Genomic DNA, 19,309 nt, shown 5'->3' with positions numbered 1-19,309 from the left:
AGAGATCGAGACCATCCTGGCCAACATGGTGAAACCCCGTCTCTACTAAATATACAAAAAATTAGCTGGGCGTGGTAGCAGGTGCCTATAGTCCCAGCTACTGGGAGAATGGTGTGAACCTGGGAGGCGGAGCTTGCAGTGAGCTGAGATCATGCCACTGCACTCCAGCCCGGGCGACAGAGGGAGACTCCGTCTCAAAAAGAAAAAAAAAGTAGTTGCAAACCTCTGACAGGATCTTGGGGACACCCGTAGGATTCCCAGACCACACTTCGTCCAAGCATGAGGCTCTATGCTACTAACCTCTAGGATTCACTAAGGGAGTGAATAACTTAGCGATAACATGCAATCTCTAAACTCTGCCTGAGGGATTCAGGAGTGTTCTCTGCGTTAAGGTATCGCTAAGCCTGCTTAGCTTCTCGGGGGCGGTGGGTTCATTCACCTTTGTCTTATTCTCTGCAGCTCTGGGTAGATCTGCAGAGTTACTTGGGCTGGACCCAACACAGCTCACAGATGCTTTGACCCAGAGATCAATGTTCCTCAGGGGAGAAGAGATCCTCACGCCTCTCAATGTTCAACAGGTACACACGCTTTGCCATCCGATCTTGCCTTACTAGACACTCCTGGGTTTTCAGATCCATAGGTTTGATTCAGATATGTAACTATAATAACAGTTATATTATAACTGTAATATATTAATAACTGTTCAAATGACTTTGGTTCATGATCAAAATAAAGAAGATACCGAAGGATTGGGAATAGACAAAGCAATTGAATTGCTGTCTAATTGTCTAAAACAACATCTAATTGTTGTTTAAGAGAATGGGTCAAATGCAGATTGCCTGACTTTGAACTTGACCCTTCTACTTACTACTGTCTGCTCTTGGGAAATTTAGTCACCATGCCTCAGTTTCCTCCACTATAGGACAAGGATAATTATACCTAATTCACAGGATTCTTGTAAGAATAAAAACAACAAATAGATGCTGAGCATTTAATGTCTGGTACAGAGTAAGCACTAAATAAACATTACCTACAACAATCATGTGTTGTTATAATGAAAACAGTATCATAATAATGTTTTATTTATATTTGCCTCTGCTACTGCCTTGAGCCAATGTATATGTGCTAGCTCTTTGTATTAGGGTTCTCTTAGAGGGACAGAATATGATAGATAGATTGATAGATACAAAGGGGAGTTTATTAAGTATTAACTTACATGATCAGAAGGTCCCACAATAGGCTGTGTGCAAGCCAAGGAGCAAGGAGAGCCAGTCTGAGTCCCAAAACTGAAGAAGTTGGAGTCCGATGTTCTAGGGCAGGAAGTATCCAGCATGGGAGAAAGGTATAGGCTGGGAGGCTGGGCCAGTCTCGCCTTTTCACATTTTTCTGCCTGCGTTATATTCACTGGAAGCTGATTAGATTGTGCCCACCAGATTAAGGATAGATGTGCCTTCCCTAGCCCACTGACTCAGATGTCACCCACACAGGCAACACCCAGGATTAATACTTTGTATCCTTCAATCAAGTTGACACTCAGTATTAACCATCACACTCTTCTATTATGTTTTTAATTGGATAAATAAAAATGCTGACCATATGATGAAGAAAAACTTTGTAAATACAAAGTATAATAGAAAATCAGAAAATTTTGGCCGAGCTCACGTCTTTTTTTTTTTTTTTTTTTTTTTTTTTTTTTGGAGACGGAGTCTCGCCTGTCCCAGGCTGGAGTGCAGTGGCGCAATCTTGGCTCACTGCAAGCTCCGCCTCCCGGGTTCACGCCATTCTCCTGCCTCAGCCTCTCCGAGTAGCTGGGACTACAGGCGCCGCCACCACGCCCGGCTATTTTTTTGTATTTTAGTAGAGACGGGGTTCACCGTGGTCCGATCTCCTGACCTCGTGATCCGCCCGCCTCGGCCTCCCAAAGTGCTGGGATTACAAGCGTGAGCCACTGCGCCCGCCAAGAGCTCACGTCTTAATCACTGTTTTAAACCTGGTGCCAGGCACGGTGGCGCACGCCTGTAATCCCAGCACTTTGGGAGGCCAAGGCAGGTGGATCACCTGAGGTCAGGAGTTTGAGACCAGCCGGACCAACATGGAGAAACCCCGTCTCTACTGAAAATAGAAAAATTAGCTGGGTGCGGTGGTGCATGCCTATAATCCCAGCTACTCAGGAGGCTGAAGCAGGAGAATCACTTGAACCCGGGAGGTGGAGGTTGCTGTGAGCCGAGATCGCGCCATTGCATTCCCGCCTGGGCAACAGAGCTAGACTCCACCTCAAAAAAAAAACAAAAACAAAAAAAACCTGGTAACATTTGTACCGTAGATATGGTTTAGATTCTTTTGTGTAACTCAACATAGCAAGTTGAGTTTGGAATCCTGGTATTTAATCTTAACAGAAAGGAAATATGTGAGTTCTGGTTTATCTTTTCTTTAGATACCTGTCCTTTCCTAGATGGTATCGATTGACTTCACACTGGAGGGCCGGATGCTGTGCTAGTCTTGTGTGTGTCTCTCGAGTGGGGCACGGATGGCCTTGCCTGTCTGGGGTGCCCGGGGTCAGCTGATTCTGTGCCGCTTCCTCTCCCACAGGCAGTAGACAGCAGGGACTCCCTGGCCATGGCTCTGTATGCGTGCTGCTTTGAGTGGGTAATCAAGAAGATCAACAGCAGGATCAAGGGCAATGAGGACTTCAAGTCTATTGGCATCCTCGACATCTTTGGATTTGAAAACTTCGAGGTAGGCTTCCTAACAGTGCAGCACATGAATTCTCTTCTGTCCATTATTAGCTGCTATTTAACAAATCTCGGTGAGCAAACTCTTTTTTTTTTCTTTTTTTTTGAGATGGAGTCTCACTCTGTCTCCCAGGCTGGAGCACAGTGGCATGATCACAGCTCACTGCAATTTCTACCTCCTGGTTCAAGTGATTCTCCCACCTCAGCCTCCCAAGTAGCTGAGATTACAGGTGTCTGCCACCACAGCCTGCCAATTTTTCTTGTATTTTCAATAGAGACTGGGTTGTACCATGTTGGTCAGGCTGGTCTTGGACTCCCGACCTCAGGTGATCTGCCCACCTCAGCCTCCCAAAGTGCTGGGATTACAGGTGCGAGCCACTGCGCCAGGCAACAAGCATTGATATTTTTCTCTGCAGATCTTTTTTAAATCTTTTCTTCACCTTTCCATATAATTGTGAGTGCACTAAAGATACTTATTGAATGCTTTCCCCCCTTAGGTTAATCACTTTGAACAGTTCAATATAAACTATGCAAATGAGAAACTTCAGGAGTACTTCAACAAGCATATTTTTTCTTTAGAACAACTAGAATATAGCCGGTAAGCACTCATAGAATTCCATTTCAATTTTTTTTTTAAAGCAGCAACTAGATTAGTTTTGAAGCTATGTTTTCATTCAACTTGGCTATTTAAAATCTTCCGACAGGGAAGGATTAGTGTGGGAAGATATTGACTGGATAGACAATGGAGAATGCCTGGACTTGATTGAGAAGGTAATGTATTTTTGAAGAATGGTTACAGTCCCAAGGGGGTCCAGCTGGGCTGATTCATGTTTATGGGAACAAAATAACGTGCACGAACACGCACATCAAAGATGTGAATGTTTAGAACACAATGGACCATTTGGAAACATAAATGTAAATGTGCAAGGTTGAATTTAAATACTTGGCTGCTTCAAACCTATTGTCTCATTGAACTCAGTATTTTAGAATCAACAGTGTGTAAATTGGCTTCCCTTAGATTTTTAAGTCAGAAGCAAAGCCTTGAAGTACTAATATAGATTTGCCAGTTGTAAAAGTTTTATCCACAAAATTGCAATGGGTTCAATTTTTTTTTAAGATTTGTATAAGAACTTAATTGGTTTTCTCTATAGCGTATCATTATGGATTTTCCAGTCAAGAAATTACCATGTCTTTTCTTTTAACCACTCATTTGTTAGAGAGTAGAGGAGAGCTCTCAAATAGTTTGGGACGCACACGTTCAACATTTTTTTTTTTTTTTTTCCGAGACGGAGTCTCACTCTGTTGCCCAGGCTGGAGTACAGTGACACAGTCTTGGCTCACTGCAACCTCCATCTCCCAGGTTCAAGTGATTCTGCTGCCTCAGCCTCCCCAGTAGCTGGGATTACAGGTGTACGCCACCACGCCCAGTTAATTTTTTTGTATTTTTAGTAGAAACAGGGTTTCACTGTTCGCCAGGCTGGTCTCGAACTCCTGACCTCAAATGCTCTGCCTGTCTTGGCCTCCCAAAGTGCTGGGATTACAGGCATGAGCTACCCATGCATCCAGCCACATTCAACTTTTAATTCATTTTTTCTTTTTCTTCTTTCTTCTAGAAACTTGGCCTCCTAGCCCTTATCAATGAAGAAAGCCATTTTCCTCAAGCCACAGACAGCACCTTATTGGAGAAGCTACACAGTCAGCATGCGGTATGTCGAAACCTGCAATTCTTCATCACATCGGAGTAGCACATCTGTGGGTTAGGGTCACAAACCAGGCATGTCAGTCTGTTGGTCCAACTGTGCCTCCCACACTGAACATTTATTCTCACACCAAAGCTGTTCTCCTATTACTAGAACTAAATTGAAATAAGCAAAAGGGTTAGATTTGGGGCTACTTGTCAGAATGCCCAAGCTTATTTAGAGAACATAAAATTGTTAATCTATTATAATGACACAGTCGAGAGTTAACATGGTTTTTATAAAGTGCACCATATGCCGTGTCCTGAAACACAGATCCATGGCAAGTTTGGAAATGATTTTCACTGTCTTTTGTATTTAGTGTTCTCTGGAAGTCAAAGGAAATCAGTGAGTGAAATGAGGCATTGTATTTTTTTTTTTCTTTCAGAATAACCACTTTTATGTGAAGCCCAGAGTTGCAGTTAACAATTTTGGAGTGAAGCACTATGCTGGAGAGGTAACTTTTTATTAAGATACCTAGTGATAGTTGCCTGTTTGGTATTTAGAGAAAACAGTAGTTTCAGAAGCCAATCATGAATTTTTTGGGCTGGGCATGGTAGCTCACATGATCCTATAGTTGCAGTACTTTGGGAGGCTGAAGCAGGAGGATCACTTGATGACAGGAGTTTGAGACCAGCCTGGGCAACATAGATATAAAAAATATCTACAAGATATTTTTTAAAAAGTTAGCCTGGCGTGGTGACACATCTGTTGTCCCAGCTGTTCTGGAGGCCGAGGTGGGAGGATTGCTTGGGCATAGGAATTTGAGGCTGCATGAGCTATGGTCACGTCACTGCACTTCAGCCTGGGAAATAGAGCAAGACCCTGTCTCTTAAAAAATAAATAAATTTATTGGAATGATTTCTTTTTGTGGCTCTTTCAGGGAAGTTGTTTATGACCTGAAACTATTCTTTCCATCAGTTTTCTCCTCTCTTATTTATTAAAACTAGGTGCAATATGATGTCCGAGGTATCTTGGAGAAGAACAGAGATACGTTTCGAGATGACCTTCTCAATTTGCTAAGGGAAAGCCGGTATGTCAGTCTTCTCCCTGAGAAGTCCTTAGCAAGCAAATGAATATTTGTGCAAATGCTTTTAATTCACAAATATAGAACAAATTGCTGTTATGTAAGAAACTTAGTATTGTTTTTCCAGGTAATGCTTCATCAACGAAATAACTCAAAAGTATAACATAATAATACAAGCAAGGTCGGGCGCGGTGGCTCACACATGTAATCCCAGCACTTTGGGACACCAAGGTGGGCGAATCACCTGAGGTCAGGAGTTTGAGACCAGCCTGGCCAACATATTGAAACCCCATCTCTACTGAAAATACAAAAATTAGCCAAGCATGGTGGCAGGCACCTGTAATCGCAGCTACTTGGGAGGCTGAAACAGGAGAATCGCTTTAACCTGGGAGGTGGAGGTTGCAGTGACCCCAGATTGCGCCATTGCAGTCCAGCCTGGGTGACAAGAATGAAACTCTGTTTCAAAATAAATAAATACATAAATAATAACAATAATAATAATACAAGCAATGACTGCCATTTAGTGAGGTACTGAAATAAACCAACCACAGAGGCCCATACTGTTATTAATCCTCTTATGCAGATGAGGAAACTGAGGCTTGAAGCAGTTAAAGCTGTTAAGTGACTTCCCCAAGACTTCTCAACTTGGGCCATCGAGTCCTGTTTTGATCTGGTCTGGTTGGCTTGAGAACCTAAGATCTTAAGCAGTGTGGCCTGCTTTCTTCACAGGGAGCTTAGAGCTGTGTGGTTAAGTTGATTTCAGCCTTGGTTTTATAGGACTCCTATGTCTCTAGTTAGTAAAATAAACGCCTTAATTCAGCTATAATTATAAATTTATTACATATTCATTTATTCATTCATGAATTATAAATTTACACCATTAAATCAATAAAGAAAACACACAGAAACTTGCAGTGATTAGCTATTTGTATGTATTAGACCAGGAAGTGTCCTATTTTTATTTATTTATTTATTTATTTATTTATTTATTTATTTATTTTTTTGAGAGGGAGTCTCGCTCTGTCACCCAGGCTGGAGTGCAGTGTTGCGATCTCCGCTTGCTGCAAGCTCCGCCTCCCGGGCTCACGCCATTCTCCTCCCTCAGCCTCCGGAGTAGCTGGGACTACAGGCGCCCGCCACCATGCCCGGAGAATTTTTTGTATTTTTAGTAGAGACGGGGTTTCACCATGTTAGCCAGGATGGTCTTGATCTTCTGACCTCGTGATCCACCCGCCTTGGCCTTCCAAAGTGCTGGAATTACAGGCATGAGCCACTGCGCCCGGCCTTTTTTTTATTTTTTTGAGACAGAGTCTCATTCTGTCACCCAGACTGGAGTGCAGTGCTGCAGTCTCGGCTCACTGCAACCTCTGCCTCCCGGGTTCATGCTGTTCTCCTGCCTCAGCCTCCTGAGTAGCTGGGACTACAGGCGCCTGCCACCATGCCTGGCTATTTTTTTATTTTTATTTTTTTTGTATTTTTAGTAGAGACGGGGTTTCACCATGTTAGCCAGGATGGTCTCCATCTCCTGACCTTGTGATCCGCCCGCCTCGGCCTCCCAAAGTGCTGGGATTACAGGCGTGAGCCACCGCGCCTGGCGGAAGTGTCCTATTTTTAGGAGGCTTTGTAAGAGAGAAAGAGTTTAGGGAAAAAACCCTTTCCTGAAAGCTTTCAGCACCTGTGTTGGATCTGGTGGGAATCTGTAACAAAAACACATTTTTAGTATCTAAGGAAGGAAAGTAGCAAAAAAGTTTAAAAGCTATAATACTTTTAGAAATGTAAATACTAGATGGCCACCTGTCACTTAGATAGAAATGAATTGGGACGAAGGGAGCCCATATAAGGTACTATCAGCCTAGAAACTCAGAATTTGAAACATTTGATCTTCAAACTTCCTTTAACTCTTCTATGTGAGGATTCACTATTTACAACATTGTTAGCTATTTTATTTTTAGGTGAGTTTTCAGACCTGTAAAAATGATGGGTGTTTAAAAAACACCATAGCATGCTGTCAAAGCAATTTCTTAGTTTAATGCGATTTAATGCAATATGTTTAAATAAAAGCCCTATATTGATGTTAAGTAGACGCAGTTTGTCGTAGTGAAAAGATTGCAGGCCTGGAGACCAGCGAGGTGGAGTTTCGCTGGCTGCCTCTGTGCTAGCGTGAAGCAGTTTTGTGAGTGGGGTAAAGAACTTCCTGTCTCGACCCCAGGTTTCCCTTTGCAAACCAAGGAGCTGGGGCTGTTCACTTGCTTCACTCTCTTTCACCTTTGACATCTGTGACATTTTAATGGAACCAAAGCTTCTCTCCAAAGAGCTCAAAGCACAGTTAGAGAACTTCAAAGAGTGAGCATTAAAGAGCACCTGAGAACAAAAATGAAATGGGGCAAAGCAAGAAGCGACTAGGGAAAGCTCTAATATTGCCACTTATGAGGAGGCAGTTGCTCACAAGTCTTCCCTGACTGTCCTGGTGACGGTGAAGCCACCAACCCCGCCAGCTCCATAGCCCATGATACCTTCCATACAAGGAAGATTTAAAAATTATTGAAGGCTGGGTGGGTGCAGTGGCTCACACCTGTAATCCTAGCACTTTGGGAGGCCAAGGCAGGTGGATCACCTGAGGTCAGGAGTTCAAGACCAGCCTGGCCAACATGGTGAAACCCCGTCTCTACTACAAAATATAAAGATTAGCTGGGCGTGATGGCAGGTGCCTATAATCCCAGCTACTCAGGAGGCTGAAGCAGGAGAATCACTTGAACCCAGGAGGCAGAGGTTGCAGTGAGCTGAGATCACACCACTGCACTCCCGCCTGGGTGAAAGAGTGAAACTCTGTCTTAAAAAAAAAAAAAAAATTATTGGGAAGCTTTTCACTTTTACCTTGTTAATAGTAGCAATGGATTTTACAGAACTTTTTAAATAATAACTAATATCAATATATATGATATGCCAAGTACCATGCTTTCTGCCTTTTTACATGCATGTTCTCCTTTCATTCTCACCTGGCATTAGGGGATAAATTCAAAAATTACCTCCATTTTCCAGATGAAAAAACTGAGGCTTAGAGAGAGATGAAACATCTTGCCCAAGCAGCACAGCCGGGAAGTGGGGAGACAGGATTTGAACCATCGCCTGCCTCACCCTGTAATTAGTGTTCCCCAGGAGCACCTTTCCATCCCCAGGAGCACCTTTCCATCCGTTAACTGCTTCAATCTTTGCAACACTGCAAGATGGGCAAAACTAACAACTCACTTTTGCAAGTGAGGAGACGGAGGCTACAGAGGCATAGATGGCATTCCAGAAAGCACAGAGCTCCTAAGTGGGATACCACCCTTTGTCACTGTCATGCCAGTCCCCTTCTCTGCAAGACTCTGGTCTCTGACACTGCCACGTGTTTTCAGTGCCTAAAGCTCTTTGGCAGTGGTTGGTTTGAAATCTTCGGAAGCTGTCTTAGTTCTTCCAGGCCTAGGGTGTATTACTTTGAATTATCATTGGGAAAGGGCACCATTAATTACAGTAATCTTGCACCTAATAATGGGTGTGTGTGCCTCACTGTCCTCCTGCTCTTGCCTCACACAGATTTGACTTTATCTACGATCTTTTTGAACATGTTTCAAGCCGCAACAACCAGGATACCTTGAAATGTGGAAGCAAACATCGGCGGCCTACAGTCAGCTCACAGTTCAAGGTTCGTTTTCACTGCTGGCTTAGAGGAATCCATCGTTACTGTGTTTTTAAGATTAAGAATTGAAAAGAGGATTTGGGTGTATGTGAAGTCTATAAGAATATTTGTTTAATTTTGTTTCCTTTTATATCATGCTTTTAAACTAGATAGTGCTTTAGAAATAAAATAGAGTTTTGGCTCACGCCTGTAATCTCATCACTTTGGGAGGCCGAAGTGGGCAGATCACCTGAGCTCAGGGGTTCAAAACCAGCCAGGGCAACGTGGTGAAATCCCGTCTCTACAAAAAATACAGAAATTATCTGGGCGCAGTGGCGCATGCCTGTAGTCCCAGCTACTCAGGAGGCTGAGGTGGGAGGACTTCCTGAGCCTGGGAGATGAAGATTGCAGAGAGCTGTGATTGCACCACTGCACTCCAGCCTGGGTGACAGAGTAAGACCTAGACTCTGTCTAAAAAAAAAGAAAAAAGAAATAAAATAGACTTGTTCTCTGAGTCAGATGAAAACATGTAGATCCTTTTTTAAAAAATAAATGGCTATTTCTTCTAAGCTTTTGAAATAGCAAACTTCTTAAGGCCATTTGGGACCACTCTGATTTGTATTTAGAGGCTCATGTGGAAATGGGATATATTTCTTCTCATATCTGGATGTTTTTCCCCCTGGTTAGATAAGACCGATGTCAGTTACCTTGTCCTAGGCTCTTAATCTCCAGCGGAGGTGTTCAGTTTTCTTTTTCTAGAAGGTCGGTTTTGCCAGGACTTCTCTGAGAAAGCTTTTTTTTTCCCGTGTGTGTGTGTGTGTGTGTGTGTGTGAGAGAGAGACAGGGTCTTGTTCTGTCACCCAGACTGGAGTGCAGTGGTGTAATCACGCCTCACTGCAACCTCAAACTCCCAGGCTCAAGTGATTCTCCCCCTCAGCCTCCTGAGTAGCTGGCACTACAGGTGTACACCCGACATTTTTTTTTTTTTTTTTTTTAAGACAGAGTCTCGCTCTGTCACCCAGGCTGGAATGCAATGGCACGATCTCAGCTCACTGCAACCTCTACCTCCCAGATTCAAGCCATTCTTCTGCCTCAGCCTCCCAAGTAGCTGAGACTAGAGGCATGCACCACCATGCCTGGCTGATTTTTCACACCCAGCTGATTTTTAGATGTTTTACTGAGATGGGGTCTTATTATGTTGCCCAGGCTGATCTCAAAGTTCTGGCCTCCAGCGATCCTCCTATCTCAGCCTCCCAAACTGCTAGAATTACAGACGTGAGCCACTGCACCCAGCCTTGGAAAGTTTTTGAAATGTTTGAGACTTTAAACTGGACTAGCAGTGAAGGAAATGGAAAAGGGTGGGTGAGCTTTCCAGGTGCAGGCGAAGGCAGGAGAAAAGCCCAGACACAGAGATGCAAGTCCTGTCTCTGAGGACCGTCAACAGACAGTAGAACACCAGCCAGACAGGACACCTGCTGAGAATTTAAGTTGGTATCAAAATATGAAGGGCCGTGAACGTCAGGATGTTTTGTCCTGTGAGAAATTTTAAAGTTTTCTGAGCTGGAGAAGTAATTAATCCATGTAGTGTTCAGACAGTTCAGTTTTCTTCAACAAGATTACGAGAAGAAAAAAGAGACAGAGATGGAGGGAAAGCCAATGGATTAAAAGAGACTTAGAAGATGCATCCACCAACTACAATGAATGGACCATATTTGCATTTTGATGCCAAAGAACAAACCCTTTAAAATTTATGGGCTGGGCACGGTGACACATGCTTATAATCCCAGCACTTTAGGAGGCCTAGGTGGAAAGATTGCTTCAGTCGAGGAGTTCGAGACCAGCCTGGGCAACATAGCAAGGCCTCATCTCTACAGAAAAAAATTAAAAAGTTAGTCGGGCATGGTGGCATGCCCTTGTAGTCCCAGCTACTCAGGAGGCTGAGGCAGGAGGATCACTTGAGTCTGGAAGGTTGAAGCTGCAGTGAGCTGTGATCTCGCCACTGTACTCCAGCCTGGGTGACAGAGTGAGACCCTGTCTCAAATAAATAAATAAATAAAATTTTTAAAAATCAAAATTTGAAGCAGTTGAGCATTTTAATATGAAATGTGAGACCACTGTACATTTTAATATTAGTTTAAGGAATTAATGTCAGATCTTTTCAGGTGTGATGATGCTGTGGGTTACACAGTGCTTTAAAGTGTTTAGCCTTTAATCCTACGTACTAAAATGCTGATGGATGAAATCACATCATGTCTGGGATTTGCTTTTCCACAGGGGTGGGTATAGTATGTATGGATCAGGCGAAATGAGATTAGCCCTGAGCTGAAGCTGGTAATGAGAACTCATTGTATGCTTCTATCTGCTTTGGTAAATGTTAAAAACTCTAAAAAAAAAAAAAAAAAAAAAAAAAAATTTGGAAAAGAAAGTAGTATTAAAGATTGATCTGGAGTCTGTAAGTCTGGTGATTTGAAGGTAAGAGTGAGAGACTGTGGCTCAGACCAGTGAAGTGCTGGCATAGACTGTCATTTCGATGGAACTAATGAATTGGGAAGAATAATGACAGTGGAAGAGTGGCTGTTTCTCAGTTTTTCTGTACTAAACATTGAAATATCCTAGGATGATTTTTGTTTGTTGACAGAATGGTTTATTAAAATTGTACTATTTCAGGCCAGGCGCGGTGGCTCACGCCTCTAATCCCAGCACTTTGGGAGGCTGAGGCGGGTGGATCACGAGGTCAGGAGATCGAGACCATCCTGGCTAACACGGTGAAACCCCGTCTCCACTAAAAATACAAAAAAATTATCCGGGCATGGTGGTGGGTGCCTGTAGTCTCAGCTACTCCGGAGGCTGAGGCAGGAGAGAATGGTGTGAGCCCGGGAGGCGGAGCTTACAGCAAGCCGAGATCGCGCCACTGCACTCCAGCCTGGGTGACAGAGCGAGACTCCGTCTCAAACAAAAAATAAAATAAAATAAAATAAAATTGTACTATTTCAAAGGAAGTGATAAATGAGTTTGGTATATTATCAAATAATTTCAATTATTAATACATTGACTCAATATGTTTATTTTATATTAGACTGACAATTAAAAAATGAAAACCTCTAAGTTATTACTCCTATGATTTATATTGTGTTTTTTAAATTATTGTTTCTAAGTGCCTAGAGTATTAAGAAATTTAAAGAATGACATAATGAGAGACTAAATCAACATATACTTTTTCTTTCTAATAGGACTCACTGCATTCCTTAATGGCAACACTAAGCTCCTCTAATCCTTTCTTTGTTCGCTGTATCAAGCCAAACATGCAGAAGGTAAGATTGATGACAGTCCCAGGCTGGGATCTGTCTCGAGGGACACAGCCTCCTGGGGTGGTTACTCACAGATTTGGTTTCTCCAAAGTCCTTTCATTGTAGATGGTTGGAAATGGATATGACATTATTATAACTTGACATTAAATGAAAAAGTTCCCTTTGTCCCTTGGGCCTGTTAGTCTGCTTTTGAGTGATGTTATTAAGCTTTAGGGACATCTATTTTAAAAGGAAACATTGTGAAGCCTTTACTTTTTTTTTTTTTTTAGCATTTGGTTTAAAATTCTTGGGAAAAGTTTCAGAGTGTGATACACCTTTTTTAGAGGAAATATTTGATGTGTGGTGGCTGATTTTTAAGTTTTTATTTGTCCTTTTTTTGCTTTATTGTTATTTTAAACACGATGAAGAGGCTTTAGGTAGTAATGCTAGATTTTAAGTACTTTAAATAGTGGTTTATAACTAATTAGAAGACACTAAAGGTTGTCATAAGTATTAATGTCTTGGCTCTTTGATTTTAGCTTTCTAATTTCATAATCCGATTAGAAGGAATGTGAGCTTAAAAAGGAAAAGCTACCTAAACAAAGAAACTATAGTGTTAGATATATGCAGTTGCTGAATCCACAGCTAATTAGGTAGCTTGTCTTAAAGTATTCTTAATACATTTAAATTATTTTGATTCAGCAAACAGCCTCTTAGGAATGCTTCTTATGTGAGAAAACCCCTACAAAATTTTAATTTTAAGAGCTCCTGATTTTAAAGAACTAGATGCCATTCTCATAAGGTTTAAGGTAAAAAATCTGATCTGAACTGTTTCCCATGAGACTTGGTTTATTATATTCTCGTAACTTGACTGATGCTGGATCTTGTTTTTTATCATGCCAACCAATTGCCTTTGGCTTAATATTACATGGATTCCTCATTTATAATCGAAAGATGTATGCTTGTAAGAACCACAGTAGCTGGACACGGTGGCTCACACCTGTAATCCCAAAATCCCAGCACTTTGGGAGGTTGAGGCGGTCAGATCACATGAGGTTAGGAGTTTGAGACCAGCCTGGCCAACATGGTGAAACCCTATCTCTACTAAAAATACAGAAATTAGCTAGGCATGGTGGCACTCACCTATAATCCCAGCAACTCAGGAGGCTGAGGCACGAGAATCACTTGAACCCAGGAGGTGGAGGTTGCAGTGAGCCAAGATCTGCCGCTGCACTCCAGCCTGGGAGATAGAGCCAGACTCTGTCTCCCAAAAAAAAAAAAAAAAAAAGAGGGCAGGCGCAGTGGCTCACGCCTGTAATCCCAGCACTTTGGGAGGCCAAGGCAGGTGGATCACAAGGTCAGGAGATTGAGACCATCCTGGCTAACACGGTGAAACCACGTCTCTACTAAAAGTATAAAAAAACTAGCCGGGCGTGGTGGCGGGTGCCTGTAGTCCCAGCTACTCGGGAGGCTGAGGCAGGAGAATGGCCTGAACCCAGGACGCAGAGCTTGCAGTGAGCTGAGGTCATGCCCCTGCACTCCAGACTGGGCGACAGAGCAAGGCTCTGTCTCAAAAAAAAAAAAAAAAAAAAAAAAAACCATAACCACAATGTTGAATTATCTGTCTTCTAGAGAGGCAAAATTGGACATCTCTTTAAGAGAAAGTAATCTGTTCAATTTGTTACCTTACTGTGAGATATGATGGTGAGAATTTGGTGTTTGTGTGACCTGAAGTGACAAAGTGGTTTTCTGTTGAAGATCTGTGCTGACTTTATGTGCATGGTTCTGGTAGTTTAAAAAGTAAGCCATCTTTCCATTTTTCAAATGTATGTCAAAATATTTAAGGTTATCATCAAAAAAATGGCAACATAAACAAATGCATAGCTTTTTTGGGGACATAATGTAGGAAATTAATAGTTAGAACATCTCTCCATATATAACACTATGTCATGTAGCTGGTTTATATTCCACTTGGTTTGCTTTGCACACTCTGGTGGGCAGTATTTCCCAGACAATAGAAGTGGGCTTTGGTGTTTGATGTAGACTCCCAGGAGTTGCTCAATCTCTGATGGCGTTCTCTCTCCTTTTTACAATAAGGATAATAGTGCCATATTTCATCTTTCAAACGTGCAAGGTCTTTTGTCAATTTAAAGTCCTGGGTGTGTGGCTAGGCGTGGTAGCTCACGCTTGTAATCCCAGCACTTTGGGAGGCTGAGAGGTGGGTGGATGACTTGAGGTCAGAAATTCGAAACCAGCCTGGCCAATATGGTGAAACTGTATCTACTAAAAATACAAAAATTAGCCAGGCGTGGTGGCACACGTCTGTAGTCCCAGCTACTTGGGAGGCTGAGACAGGAGAATTGCTTGAACCCGGGAGGCGGAGGCTGCAGTGAGCCGAGATCACGCCACTGCGCTCCAGCCTGTGGGATACAGCAAGACTCTGTTTCAAAAAATACAAATTAAAAAAATAAAGTCTTGGTTGCTGGGATGCATTTCACAGTTTCTGGTGAGCCATAGTCTAATTGGAAGCTTTTGTCCCATTCTTCGTGGTGTGAAACAGTTTTACAATCGTAGGCATCTTAAATTCCTGCCCTGGCAGTGCTGTAATAAAGATAGAAACTTTAATTTGAAACACTCAGTCCCCAGTGTTTCTGTTTTCTCTCGTGGATGGCACAGAGTTAGTTTTTCCTATAAATTGTACTAGCTTTTGAAATTAGGCCTGCTTGGAAGCAGTTCAACAGCCAGAATATTGCAGAACCGACCTTATTTTTCCATGCTGAGATTTGATAGGACCTAATTGCTTTGGATTTTGCATTTAGAAAATGAACTAACTCAACCTCACGTTTGCATTTGTATTGGCTCACTTTATGTGTCCTGAAGTATGGCAGACACTAATTAATAACGCACCAGTGATCGGCTATAGAAACCTTCTAAAGAATGTCTTGGTGCCCTTTTAAAGGCACTCAGAAGGCTGGGGGCAGTGGCTTACGCCTGTAATCCCGGGACTTTGGGAGGCCAAGATGGGCGGAATTGGAGACCAGCCTGGCCAACATGGTGAAACCTCGTCTCTACTAAAAAAAAAAAAAAAATTAGCCAGGTTTGGTGGCGTGTGCCTGTAATCCCAGCTACTTGGGAGGCTGAGGCAGGAGAATTACCTGAACCTGGGAGATGGAGGTTGCCATGAGCTGAGATCGCGACATTGCACTCCAGCCTGGGCAACAGAGTGAGACGCCGTCTCAAAAAAATGAAAAAATAAAGGCACTCAGCAAGTGAAGGCAGAGGCACAAGAGCTGACTTGTCTGAGGCCTAAAATGCAGGTGTGATGGTAAACGGAGATGCTAATTTGCTTATGGCAAGATAGCCATGACTCGATTAGCATTCATTTGGTTCCATTGGAAATACTGGACTGTCACTGCCTATTACGTTCTGTGAAATGTATGCAAATGACCTTTATTTAGAGTTCCTTATACATTTTTTTTAAATCCAAAGATAGATTCTTATAGAAATTTCACAGGAAAAATCTTGCCCTCTTCCTCTCCAGAGATGGGGAATGTGTATTTTCAGCATGGAGGGATGAGACGGTTTCTCCTCACCTCGTTTTCCTCTCCAGTCGCAGTCCACCAAAGGACTTGGGAGGTCGTATGCAAATATGTGTGTATTTAGGTATTTTGTGTATTATTCAGAAGGAAGGAGCATGGGTTTTAGAAAATATAGACTTTTTTTTTTTTTTTTGAGACAGTTTTGCTCTTATTGCCCAGGCTGAAGTGCAATGGCACAATCTCGGCTCACCACAACCTCCGCCTCCCGAGTTCAAGTGAGTCTCCTGCCTCAGCCTCCTGAGTAGCTGGGATTATAGGCATGCACTACCACACCCTGCTAATTTTGTATTTTTAGTAGAGATGGGGTTTCTCCATGTTGGTCAGGCTGTTCTCAAACTCCTGACCTCAGGTTATCTGCCCACCTCGGCCTCCCAGAGTGCTGGGATTACAGGTGTGAGCCACTGAGCCTGGCCAGAAGTATTTTTGTGTGTGTGTTATATGATCATAAAGACGTAAGAATGGCAGCTGTAAAGTCTATAACCTAGAGATCTGTAGCATTGGAACAACAGAAACACCTGTAGCTGCCTTCGTGCCTTCAGGAGTAGACTGCCACATTCGCTGGGCTAGTGGGAGCACACCCCCTTTACCCGCCGTGGCTGTTACAGCAGGCTGCCTCTCCTCCTTGCCAAGTGTTTGAACCCCAGAATGCGCATCTGGGGCTGAAGAATCTAGAAATCCTTTGTGAGCTTTTGTTTGGGTCGTTAATTTTTTTTTTTAATTTGGATTTTTTATGTATTGTTTTGAAAAACAGGTGCAAAGGAGGAGTGTATAATTGAAATGCTGAACACATATGGCAATTCAGGTGTCACAATATGCGGGCTTTTTTCTTTTACTATAAACAGCCTTTTACTAATCTTGGGTATTGTATAGAAGGCACTTTGCTAGCCTCACTGGCGCTCAGTGAGAAAGCAGCTGGAAAAGCCTGCCTCCTGAGAGATGCCAGTCTGCAGCGGGCCTTGGCCTTGGATATAACCCTCCTCTGAGCTTAGAGTTTTCAGAGTTCACAAAGGGTAGACTTCTCCATTCCACGAGTTTTCATTGGTAATGAGGACTTTTAGCTTTTTTGATTGTGATGTGCTTGGGCGGTGGCAGTGGTACCCAAAAGTGCTCCAGCCAACCACAGATTTCTCTAAGATAGAAAACCTGCTTTTCCTCCTCAGAATCTCCCCAAGGGTGTCCCTGCCTGGTGTTTTAGCAAGTAGGTTCCAGGCAGAAAAGTCTCTCATTAACATTCTTCAGAAAAGCCCCGAGGAGGTTCAGGGCAGAATTAAAGAAGGGAACTGACTGATACACATCAGGAACACCTTCTGGGTTTGAGAAGGAGTTGCTGGCAGTTGCCTGCAGATTCAGCCTGGGCTGCCTCTTGGAACACGTCTGGCTGGCTCTCCTCCCTGTTCGGTCTTTAGGTTTGCTGTGTCCAGGATGCAGATTCTAGGAAGGAAACATCATGGGTTCCAGCAGCATCATCTTCAAATCTTTGACTTAACAGAACAATACCCTCAAAGATTCAGTCCAGCCTTCTCCAAAAAAGCAGGAGCCTAATCACCTAATGTTTCTGAGACTGGGGTCTGGTGGAAGAAGGCCTCTAGCCCAAGCAGCCTCTTGGGATAGGGTTTATCTTTTTTTTTTTTTTTTTTTTTTTGAGACGTAGTCTCTCTGTCGCCCAGGCTGGAGTGCAGTGGCGCAATCTCAGTTCACTGCAACCTCCACCTCCCGGGTTCAAGTGATTCTCCTGCCTCAGCCTTCCGAGTAGCTAGGATTACAGGCATGTGCCACCACGCCCAGCTGATTTTTGTATTTTTAACAGAGATGGCTTTTCACCATGTTGGCCAAGCTGGTCTCGAACTCCTGATCTCAAGTGGTCTGCACGCCTCGGCCTCCCAAAGTGCTGGGAGCCACTGTGTGTGGCATAGAGTTAGGTTTACCGAAGAGAAGAAGGGAGAGATGCCTGTGCTGGGGGAGGCTGAAGACCAGGCCCCAGGGGAGGGAAACCAGTAGGGCTAGAGTTTCCATGCAGCCAAATTTGCTGGAAAATGGAATATCAAGTGAGAGAAGGAAGCTGGAGACGTGGAGTGGAGTTAGGGAGGTCACGTGAGCCATGTGGGCTGTCGATCTTGCAGCCCCATCTGTCTCTACCCCAAGACACAAGGATGAAGATAAGGATGTGTAAACCATCTCACACAGGGGTCTTCTGTCAAGGACTTTGGGGGGATGTCAGCTCCTTTCACATAAATGAGTCCTGATGACCCCTATTCCTCTCTTCCATGGGACTCCTTCTTAGGTCAGACTCAGCCCCTCAGGTTGACAACATCCTAGATAACTCATGACCACACACATGCAGTGAGAGCTCTGTGCAGATATTATGGAAGCATGAGCCTTTTGTTTCCAGAGGTGTAATAATTTGATGAATGAATTTAATGAATCTAGCACGTTTCCTCCTGGGGATTTATATTTTTGTAACCCGGGTGCTGCCTGCTATTTCTCCCTCCCTTCCTCCCTCCCTCTTTTTCTTTTCTTTCTTCCTTTCTTCATTTCCTTTCTTTATTTCAGACCTGACCAGGCACGATGGCTCACACCTGTAATCCTAGCACTTTGGGAGCCAGGCAGATGGCTTGAGCCCAGGAGTTATAGCCCAGCCTGGGCTACATGGCTAAACCCTGTCTCTACAAAAAAAAAAAAAAGAAAAAGAAAAATACAAAAAGGGCTGGGAATGGTGGCTCACACCTGTAATCCCAGCACTTTGGAAGGCTGAGGGGGAGTTCGAGACCAGCCTGGCCAACAGGGTGAAACCCCATCTCTACCAAAAATACAAAAATTTGCTGGGCGTGGTGGTGTGCACCTGTAACCCCAGCTACTTGGGAGGCTGAGGCACGAGAGTCGTTTGAACCCAGGAGGTGTAGGTTGCAGTGAGCTGAGATCACACCACTGCACTCCTGCCTGGGTGAGAAAAAAAAACCCCAAAAAACAAAAAGTAGCCAGGAATGGTAGTGTACACCTGTAGTCCCAGCTACTTGAGAGGCTGAGGTGAGAGGATCATCTGAGCCTGGGAGGTCAAGGCTGCAGTGAGCCAAGATCGCACTAGTGCACTTCGGCCTGTACGACATAGTGAGACCTGTCTCAAAGAGAAAAACACAGACAAAATATTTCTTTAAAAAGTTCTGAGGCCGGGCGCGGTGGCTCACGCCTGTAATCTCAGCACTTTGGGAGGCCGAGGTGGGTGGATCATGAGGTCAGGAGATCAAGACCATTCTGGCTAACACGGTGAAACCCCGT

At 43.5% G+C, this 19,309-nt stretch overlaps 1 protein-coding gene across 1 annotated transcript in view; it reads left to right on the top strand.

Moving 5' to 3' along the window:
* Positions 1–19,309, top strand: part of MYO10 (myosin X) — a 274,349-nt gene that overhangs the window by 172,096 nt on the left and 82,944 nt on the right. The window contains exons 11-19 of the mRNA XM_003263177.3: positions 460–578; positions 2,590–2,736; positions 3,230–3,330; positions 3,437–3,503; positions 4,346–4,438; positions 4,857–4,925; positions 5,419–5,501; positions 9,069–9,177; positions 12,381–12,461. Coding sequence (XP_003263225.3) covers positions 460–578; positions 2,590–2,736; positions 3,230–3,330; positions 3,437–3,503; positions 4,346–4,438; positions 4,857–4,925; positions 5,419–5,501; positions 9,069–9,177; positions 12,381–12,461 — 869 coding nt within the window. The remainder of the gene's footprint in view (positions 1–459; positions 579–2,589; positions 2,737–3,229; positions 3,331–3,436; positions 3,504–4,345; positions 4,439–4,856; positions 4,926–5,418; positions 5,502–9,068; positions 9,178–12,380; positions 12,462–19,309) is intronic.

The sequence above is a fragment of the Nomascus leucogenys genome, chromosome 6, assembly GCF_006542625.1.
Source record: "Nomascus leucogenys isolate Asia chromosome 6, Asia_NLE_v1, whole genome shotgun sequence".
Taxonomy (NCBI): Eukaryota; Metazoa; Chordata; class Mammalia; order Primates; family Hylobatidae; genus Nomascus; species Nomascus leucogenys.
This window is presented reverse-complemented; position numbering and strand designations above follow the sequence as displayed.